We start from the raw sequence: 9,890 nt of genomic DNA, 5'->3' as shown, positions 1-9,890 counted from the left end.
GCGGAAACTTATGTGCCCTGTCATAGGCTTCCTCCAGTAATCTCTCCTTAGCCACCCAACTCTGGCACCGTTTTGGGATCTTTAAAAGTGTGCATCTCGTTACAAGTCTCTGCTGTGAACACCATTAATGTGAAGATTACACACATCAAAGTGCAATGTTCCATTAATAATTGGAATAATGATTATTGTGCATTGCAGGAGGTTGGACTTAATAGATGGTCCTCAGGGTCTCTTCCAACTCAACAGTTCTATGATTCTATAATATGCTTTATTTACTTTTTAGAAGAAAAAACTGGCTCTTCTTAAAGATCAAAGCAGTATTGAAAATGTGAACAATTGCTTGAATCTCTGTCTTGCTTCCAAAGAATGGGGAGAGCGCTGATTGATGCTTTTGAAATAGCCATAATGCACCCCATTCTTTTTTTTAAAAAGCCATATACTGTATACGAGAATATATGATATAGTACATTATTTATAAATAGATAAAATATGCTATATTTAATATATATGTATTTATATTATGTGTTATTTATACCCCGCCTTTTTTCTCTGACAAGACTCGAGGCGGCTTCTATGAACACAATCCCCCAAAACAGGACCCACCTTGGTAGCTGGGCGACCTAAATGCACCTTCCCTTCCCTTCCTACTGCGCCTGCGCCCCCGACGTCCCTGCCCACAGACCGTCGAATCAATACAGAGACTGCACTTCCGGCCCGAAGCTCGAAGGCCTTTTCTATCGCAGCTCCCACAGCGAAGCACCTGAGGGGTTTCCACCATAGAGTTCCCCCCCCCTTCTCCCCCGCTCCTTTCGCGTCCTCGCGGAACGCGTCTTTTCAAGTGTCGCTCTAGGCGTTCCGCCGAACATCCATTCCCCCCCCCGACACGCGCTTCTCTATGGTTCTCGCGGTTGCTACGAGACGGCGAGGCGCGAGCGCGCTGCCATAGCAACTCAACGGCGGCGGCGGCGGGCCGCCTCGTCCCTTTCGAGAAAGAGCGCGAGGGAGGGCGAGGGGTTTAAAAGCCCCGGCGAGGTAAATGGCCTCCGCTTCTGCCGCTTCTCCTCGAGTCGCCGGGGGCTGTTTCAACCTCGGAGGGGGGGGGGGAGCATTCGCGAGGCAAAAAACTGCATATATATATCCATTTGTGATAAGTCATTGTGGTATTAATCCTGCCGTCTCTTTCCCAAACTCTGAGGGCACAGTTTGTTGGTGTGTGGGTGTGTGGGTGTGGGTATATATATATATATATATATAGTACATTATTTATAAATAGATAAAATATGCTATATTTAATATATATGTATTTATATTATGTGTTATTTATACCCCGCCTTTTTTCTCTGACAAGACTCGAGGCGGCTTCTATGAACACATATATATGTATGTGTGCGTGTACGTGTGTGTGTATATATGCACGGAAGTAGCCAATGGGGGCAGTGACCCTCCTCCAAATCAAATAAATCAACAGGAATCCTTAACTGAGGTTTTGCCCACCCCCAACATAAATCCTGGCTACGCCTGTGTGCAGAATCTCTTGCACACCCAGGATTAATCCACAGCCCTCCCCGCCCCATCGCGTACAGTGCACAGTTGTACACGGGTGAGCTTTTACCACTTTTTTGTTGTTGAAAGCAGTATATGTTAGATGCAGAGAACAGTCCGTAACCTACACACGTACATAAAGGTAAAGGGACCCCTGGCCATTAGGTCCAGTCGTGGCCGACTCTGGGCTTGCGGCGCTCATCTCGCTTTATTGGCCAAGCGATCCGGCGTACAGCTTCTGGGTCATGTGGCCAGCATGACTAAGCCGCTTCTGGCAAACCAGAGCGGCGCACGGAAACACTGTTTACCTTCCCGCCGGAAGAGTACCTATTTATCTACTTGTACTTTGATGTGCTTTCGAACTGCTAGGTTGGCAGGAGCAGGGACTGAGTAACGGGAGCTCACCCCGTCGCAGGGATTCGAACCACCCACCTTCTGATCGGCAAGCCCTAGGCTCAGTGGTTTAACCCACCCACATCCCATGACACACATACATACTCATTTTAAAAAGCCTGCTGGATGTGTGAACATACCCCCCCATGTACAAGCAGGGACATTTTCAGGATCAGCTGTCTGCTTTAGGCTCCTGTAGTTGACACTCACTAGTACCCCATAGCCACAATGCTTCTCTCTCTCTCTCTCTCTCTCTCTCTCTCTCTCTCTCTCTCACACACACACACACACACTTCAATTCAGACTTCCAGTACGTTTGCTTGAAAACAATTCCCAGTGAATTTAATAGTATTCATTCCTAAGAGATGATGGCAACAAGCCTAACACCTCATTGAAGTCAGTGGGATTTACTTCCAAGTAGGTAGGCATGTGCCTACCTACTTGGTAGGCGCGGGTGGCGCTGTGGGTAAAAGCCTCAGCGCCTAGGGCTTGCCGATCGAAAGGTCGGCGGTTCGAATCCCCGCAGCGGGGTGCGCTCCCGTTGCTCGGTCCCAGCGCCTGCCAACCTAGCAGTTCGAAAGCACCCCCGGGTGCAAGTAGATAAATAGGGACCGCTTACTGGCGGGAAGGTAAATGGTGTTTCCGTGTGCGGCTCTGGCTCGCCAGATGCAGCTTTGTCACGCTGGCCATGTGACCCGGAAGTGTCTCCGGACAGCGCTGGCCCCCGGCCTCTTGAGTGAGATGGGCGCACAACCCTAGAGTCTGTCAAGACTGGCCCGTATGGGCAGGGGTACCTTTACCTTTACCTTAGGTAGGCATGTGATTGAGTTTTATATGTAGGATTGCAGCCTAAGACAAGCATCTACTTGATTAGCTATGCTTCTTGACCTTTGGTGACTTTTGGTCTCTTTTTGTCTTAGTATTGATGCTTTAGTATACAAATTTTGCGCTGAGAACAAATCTGAAGGAAATGTTCTAGAAAGGGAAATTGTTACATATGTGTGGGGAATTTTGACCAGGGAGGGAGGATCGACAAACAGTGATGATGATGCTACCATGTTCAAGAAGATCAGGCAGTGTGGCGAGGCCAGTACATGTCTTTGGAGTTATCCAGGTAAATCTTCGTTATCCAAAGTAAGACAGCTTGAAATAGCTTCATAGAATTGTAGAGTTGGAAGTGGTCTTGAGGGTCATCTGTTTAGGAATAATGTTCTTTTTAGTTCTCTTAGCTTTCTGGTTTTGGACCTAGTACAACCATGCCTGTTCCAGATGTTATGTTCTGTGCGCAGCAGATCCATGTTCCTCCTGAACTGCCAGATATTATGAAACAATTTACCAAGGCTGCTATCAGGACCCAACCGCGTGATGTACTTCAGTGGTCTTATGCGTGAGTAGAAAACTGAAACTAATGGCCCTGATCCAGAAGTCTTCACATAACAATCACTATTGGATAGCATCTCTGTGGGAGTGGCAAACTGGCAGCACAGGCAAAGCCCCCTTGCACAACTTCCAAAGTGCCCAACAGCCAACTGGTTGTCAGGAGCTTCTGAAGCTTTTTTGCAAAGCAGGATTGTACTTTGTGGGAAAGTCAGTCTTGCATGGTCCAGTGCATAAGAATGCTTCCTGCAAATAACTCTCTCACCTGAAACCAGCGCTAATCAGGACTGATCTCCCCATTCATTGCCTGATGCAAGGGGGGGTCAATCCAGCTAGATGCAGGTGTGCTAGAGAACTCTTGTGTGTACAGAAACCTGCTCAGTTTAGCGGGTTATGAGCCAATTTGGCAGGTTTGGCTCATGAATGTTACTGTCTCGCTTAGACAAAATGATAATAAAAACAGTGAGTTGAAAAAAGACGGTTCCTGAGGATGGAGAAATGGCAGTCCACTCAAAGTCCTAACCAAATTGGCAGTCTTGAGCATTTTGGCCTAAACAACATTAATGCATTGGTGTGCGATGGCAGCTGAACAGCCTCTAAGAATGAGAAAATAAATGTTTCTCAAAGGGTAGCAGAATTGTGGCAGAGAGAGATACTTAGTTATTTTACTACTACTACTACTACTACTAATAATAATAATAAAAAATTTTATTTATACCCCACCCTCCCCAGCCAAGACCGGGCTCAGGGTGGCTAACAACCAATAATAAAAACAAGTTGATTAAAATACAATTTAAAAAACAAGATTAAAATACAACATTAAAACATTAAGATGCAGCCTCTTCACAGGAGGAGAAAGGAAAAGAAAGAGGGGGAGGGGATCAAACTGATTCTAAGCCAAAGGCCAAGCGGAACAACTCTTTCTTACAGGCCCTGCGGAAAGAAATCAGATCCCGCAGGGCCCTGGTCTCATGAGACTGAGCGTTCCACCAGGCCGGAGCCAGTGTTGAAAAGGCCGTGGGCTCTGGTTGAGGCTAATCTAACTTCCTTAGGGCCCGGGACCTCTAGGGTGTTGCTATTTATGGACCTTAAGGTCCTCCGTGGGGCATACCAGGAGAGGCAGTCCTGTAGGTACGAGGGTCCTAGGCCGTGAAGGGCTTTAAAGGTCAAAACCAGCACCTTAAATCTGACCCTGTACTCCACCGGGAGCCAGTGCAGCTGGAAAAGCACTGGGTCAATATGCTCCCATGGCAGAGACCCCGTGAGGAGCCTCGCTGCAGCATTCTGCACCCACTGGGAGTTTCTGGGACAGCTTCAAGGGCAGCCCCGCGTAGAGCGAATTATAGTAGTCAAGCCTGGAGGTGACTGTCACATAGATCACTGTGGCCAGGTCAGGGCGGGAAAGGTAAGGGGCCAACTGCTTGATGTGGCGAAGGTGGAAAAATGTCGCCTTGGCTGTTGCTGTAACCTGTGCCTCCGTGGAAAGGGAGGCGTCGAGGATTACACCCAAACTCTTAACGGAAGGCAATGGCACTGATTGGGCCCCAGCAAGAAAAGGGAGTTGGTCCCTCATCCCCATACCATCCCGACCAAGCCAGAGGACCTTTGTCTTTGAAGGATTTAGTTTCAATCGGTTCCAACGAAACCATCCAGCCACAGTTTCCAGACATCTGGTCAGTGTGTCCGGGGCCAAGTTGGTATGGCCATCCATCAGCAGATAGAGCTGAGTGTCATCAGCATATTGGTGACAACCCAGCCCAAAGCTCCGGACAATCTGGGCAAGGGGTTAGTAGTTTTCCACCTGCAGGGCCTCATCCCATGGGATTTTAAATCCATGTTTCCCTGCGTTATGGGAGGAAAAGTTTCCCTACTCCCTTCCACCCTAACAGGAAATGGCTTTTTCTCCCTGAAAGGGCTTATTGGGCCACCATTATACACATTTGACCTTTAAATTCATGTACTGATTTTAAATATTTATTTATTTGACATGAACCATATTTTTGCATTTGTGCTATCATAGGTATTTCTATGCTTTGTCAAATGGAGAACCTCTTCCTGTGAAGGACCGTCTTGAAAGGCCAGTAGCCACACAGAAAAATGACACTGGTCTGACTCCAGGACTCCTTAAAATTTTGCATAAACAGGTAAAAAGTCTTTGCAGAATGTTCTTTTAGAAATAACTTAACTTTCCATGCTGTTTTCTTATGGTTTATTTATGATGTACATGTGTTTTTAAAGCTCTCTGAAAAGGAAACTGTGGAAATATCGGACCTTCAGAGAAAGTGGAAAAACTTGTGCTTGCCAATGGAACAGCTCCGCAACCTTCTTCGACTGGACAATTTTGCAGAAGGAGTGGAATGGATGAAGTTCTTTGCCCTTGCATGTAGCGCTCTTGGTGGGGTATGTAGGCCTGTCAAACATAATGTGTACCTGTTTGCAGTGTTTAGAATTTTGAAAGATCAAGATTCCTATATTTATGTTCTCTGGATTTTGAGACATGCCTTGGCTCACAGTTTTTCAACTTTTAAATTTTGTATTGTAAATCTGCTTTTCAAAATTTGGAAACGGTTTCACATTCATCATTCATTACAGAGGTGACATGTTTCTTCCTTAACAGTATCATTTATTTGGTTCCTAATATTCACCAAGAGCAAATTATCTGAAATTTTCAGTTTGAGTAGAAGTTAAGAGACCATGTCATAGCAGAAATTAGGAGTAATATGCACCTGAATTGCAGATTCATTCCATGGTGCCATTCAATTATGCCTGTTTAGTAGCACTGGATGGCATTCTTTTTTTTAATGTTATACTGAGTTTCTTTTTTGGCTTATAAACAGATTACCTATCACCTTTTAGGATTATACTAGTAAACTGAGGAGTGCTTCAGATTTTATGAATGCATTAATCAGAAAACATGTAGAAAAAAGCATGTGAATCCTAGTAGATTGTTACAGCCTAGTGATGGCACATGCTTCTGTGCAGTTTTCCAGTACATCTCTGTGCAATTAGCCATGACTTCCTGGCAGATGCAATAAATTAGAAACATGCAGCATCACCACATATGATAATTTCTACACAATTTCCATACTTTTTGCTAATATATCATTGGTGTTTGATCTGGCTCTTGCAGTGGCTATGCACAGATCACTCTGTACTTTCATCACTTTACTTTAGCGCATGACTGCTAATGTATGCTTGCCTTTTATCTTTTTCAGTCCTTACTCAGTTCTATGAAACATGCCTGTGAAATTCTTACAAAGGATCCCGAAGGTGGAGCAGCCCGCATTCCATATGACACTTTTGCATTTATCTATAGCTACTTGGCTAGCTTAGATGAGGAGATAACGGAGGAATCTACTGAGAAATTCCTCAAGGCTCTTAAAGAACAAGTGTAAGTATTAATTGGATGTCTGAATGCAATACAATCCAGATTTGGCTTGGAACTGCATTTTAGTCAAGCAGGCTCTTTTTATTTGTTCTTCTGAAGCTATGGTTTTCACGATCAGATTAACATATTATTTTTTCACCAGTTTTGAAGGAGAATTGCTCTTTGAAGTTTCCCCTGTAGCTGCTTCTTGCAGCTTCTTACAATGTAGTTTGTACAGTTGAGTTGAGAATTTGGTTACCGAAAGAAAAAATAAAACAGCAATAAAAAGTTTTAAAAATATTAATATTATTTGCCTGTTTTAAATTGAGAATTAAATTAGAGTGGAAAATATTAATCTGCACTGAGGCTTATGCTAACCATGGTTACCTTTAATCCTAGCTTGCAAACCAGTTTCAAATTCTGTTTAAAGTCAGCTACGGTTAGGCTTGCTGCAAACGTAATTCTACTCAATACTTTAGGCTGAAAAATGAAGGGATAATGAGATTAATGTGGCAGTCGAGAGGAGAAAACGTGCCTTTGTCCTGATCTTTTAACCATGGTTAAGAGATTGGGAAACTGGCTGTAGTCAGATCTAACAGTAAGCAGTGGTTCAGTGTAATGAAAATGTGCCTAGCCTCCCCCATGTTTGTGTAGGTTCCCTGCACCCCATCCACTCCTCCAGCACTGGAAGCTTAGGTTCATAGAAAGCTGGGTCCTACTGGGCCATCTAGTATTGTCTATACTGATTGGCTTTGGCTCTCAAACACTTCACGTCTTTTCCTACTTGGGTATGCTTCCCTTTTAGATTAATCATAGCGTAGCATGTGGTCCAAACTCTTGTGTGGTTAATTTTAACTATGGTTAGTGAAAACAAGCCAGCTTCACAAACTATGGCTTGAAGTTGGCTCATTTCCCCTAGCTGTAGTTCAGATTAACCAGTTTGTCTGGATTTGGATGACATGGCAAGCTGCACACAGTTAATCTAAAATAGTGAAAGTTTCTAAACTCATGTCAGAGAAAATTGAGTCCATGTGTGAGCCCAGGGGCAGGCCATTACATTTGCAATGGGTCAAGGTGTTAGACTATTACATCTATGCAGTACTGTGGTATCTATCATATAATTATGGCCATGCTTCGAGAAATATATTCAAACTACTTTTCACCTCCAAATACACACTTCTTTTAGTAAAGGCTGGAAATGATATGACCTTAACAGTTCACTACATTATAACCCACCTTATTAATAGGGTAATATTAATATATTATTTTGGCTGTTATATTATAATGCTGGTATCCTAGCTTATGGATAATGTACACAATTTAAACAAGAAGGTACATACATATAGAGATTTGGGATCTAGCTTGTGGAATAGAAATATCCCTATACCTATCTCTGAGTTCCTCTTATTTCATGCAAATGTTTTCAGGTTAGAATTGCATCGAAATGGGATGAGAGGAAGTACCACAGAATGAATGTAAACTGAAATTAAGTTTCTTTGGGCATTAATAATGAAAAGTAATATGTTTTCTTGTAATTTAGGTCACGCAAGGAAGATATGGTTGGAGTTGCAGATTTCCGTCCGCTAAAGAAACCTTAAATCAGGACTGAAGAGAATGTGGAATAACATAACATTATCTGACATAAAGTACAGATTTTTAAAGTTAATAATATGCTACCTGTAGTAGTGTCCTTTATGGTCATGAAATTGTGAAGGAGTCTCAAAGCGGCTAACATTCTCCTTTCCCTTCCTCCCCCACAACAAACACTCTGTGAGGTGAGTGGGGCTCAGAGACTTCAGAGAAGTGTGACTGGCCCAAGGTCACCCAGCAGCTCCATGTGGAGGAGCAGGGAAGCGAACCCGGTTCACCAGATTACGAGTCTATTGCTCTTAACCACTACACTACACTGGCTGTCTTCAGATGTCTTCTAAATGTCATGTTTATTCCTTTGACATCACCAGCTCAATATGTATTCAACTTTGAACTTGCACAAGGCTGTCTTGAGTCAGCTGATTCAGACCTTCACTCTCATAAAGAAATGGATTAATTGCTTTAGAGTGCAGGTGATTTAATTTAGGGGAAATAAGATGACATGTTTCCTGTTTTTGTAGGATCAGCAAGTTAGTAATTAATAATCTTGAAAAGATGCTGACTTGGTTAATGATCACATCTGCAAAATACATAAGCCTTGTTTTCTTCCCAAGTATTTCAACATGCTAGCCCCAATCCAGTATCATTGGCATGATGTCCTTCATGTTCTATTGAAGCAGGTCTAGGTGGGAAGAGGAGAGTATTTGTTTTACAAAAGAGGAACATGTTTGTGTCTCCCACTCCTTATGAAAGAGGAAACGTGTAGTAAGATCATATGTTCCAGTTACAGAAAGGTAGCCGTGTTGGTCTGCCATAGTCAAAACAAAAAAAAAAATTTTTTTCCCTTCCAGTAGCACCTTAAAGACCAACTAAGTTAGTTCTTGGTATGAGCTTTCATGTGCATGCACACTTCTTCAGATACACTGAAACAGAAGTTGCCAGATCCCTCTATATAGTGAGAAGGTGGGGAGGGGTATTACTCAGAAGGGTGGTGGGAATAGGTGATTGGCAGATAGCTGTGATGAGCCTGTTGACGACTCTTAACGACTGCAATAGGTCTTACAGGAAAAAGCAAGGGGTGAGAAGGTGAAAAATGGCTTTGTCATGTATAATGAGATAAGAATCCAATGTCTTTGTTCAGACCAGGTCTCTCCATGGTTTTAAGTTTGGTAATGAGTTGCAATTCAGCAGCTTCTCTTTCCAGTCTATTTCTGAAATTCTGAAAAAAAAATTTTTTTTTTGTTAAGATCATATGTGGCACCCCTGGAAACATTAGCATCCAAAGAGACATAAAAAGACATTCATAGAATGGTGGAGCAGGAGTAGCAGAGCTGATTCCCCCCCCCCAAAAAAAAAACCTTCTATTTTGTTAGTAAGAGAGGATGGGTGCCCTGTGAAAGGGCCTCTGGCCTCATATACTCTAGTCTCCCACCCTCCACAACTTCCAGGATCATCATGGGATTTGTGTGCAAGTGCAAGCCAGTTTGCTGGTTTTCTCAAATTGCAAACTCTAGTTTGCTACAGGTAAGACGTCTGTGAATGTTGCCAATTTTGGTTTTTCATTTTTCAAATCTTAATCAGTTCTTCACATTTCTGCTCAGCCCCTCCTGTGGTTGCCCAT

General features: G+C 43.4%; 1 protein-coding gene across 1 annotated transcript; it reads left to right on the top strand.

The window, feature by feature from the left end:
- Window positions 1-921: 921 nt before the first annotated feature.
- Window positions 922-8,350, top strand: ROPN1L (rhophilin associated tail protein 1 like). The gene is made up of 6 exons (XM_053397171.1): window positions 922-1,032; window positions 3,156-3,322; window positions 5,333-5,456; window positions 5,551-5,712; window positions 6,528-6,703; window positions 8,220-8,350. The coding sequence occupies exons 2-6, from the start codon at window positions 3,192-3,194 to the stop codon at window positions 8,275-8,277; spliced, it is 651 nt and encodes a 216-aa protein (XP_053253146.1). The 5' UTR covers window positions 922-1,032; window positions 3,156-3,191; the 3' UTR covers window positions 8,278-8,350.
- The last annotated feature ends 1,540 nt before the right edge of the window (window positions 8,351-9,890 follow it).

Source organism: Podarcis raffonei, chromosome 7 (genome assembly GCF_027172205.1).
Source record: "Podarcis raffonei isolate rPodRaf1 chromosome 7, rPodRaf1.pri, whole genome shotgun sequence".
NCBI classification, from domain to species: Eukaryota; Metazoa; Chordata; class Lepidosauria; order Squamata; family Lacertidae; genus Podarcis; species Podarcis raffonei.
This window is presented reverse-complemented; position numbering and strand designations above follow the sequence as displayed.

What these genes read in the sequence shown, in the direction of transcription:
- ROPN1L (XM_053397171.1), top strand. Translation starts at nt 3,192, where the DNA reads ATGCCTGTTCCAGATGTTATGTTCTGTGCGCAGCAGATCCATGTTCCT. An exon ending in GTACTTCAGTGGTCTTATGC is followed by an intron (nt 3,323 to 5,332) that starts GTGAGTAGAAAA and finishes GTGCTATCATAG; the next exon opens with GTATTTCTATGCTTTGTCAA. An exon ending in AAGGCTCTTAAAGAACAAGT is followed by an intron (nt 6,704 to 8,219) that starts GTAAGTATTAAT and finishes CTTGTAATTTAG; the next exon opens with GTCACGCAAGGAAGATATGG.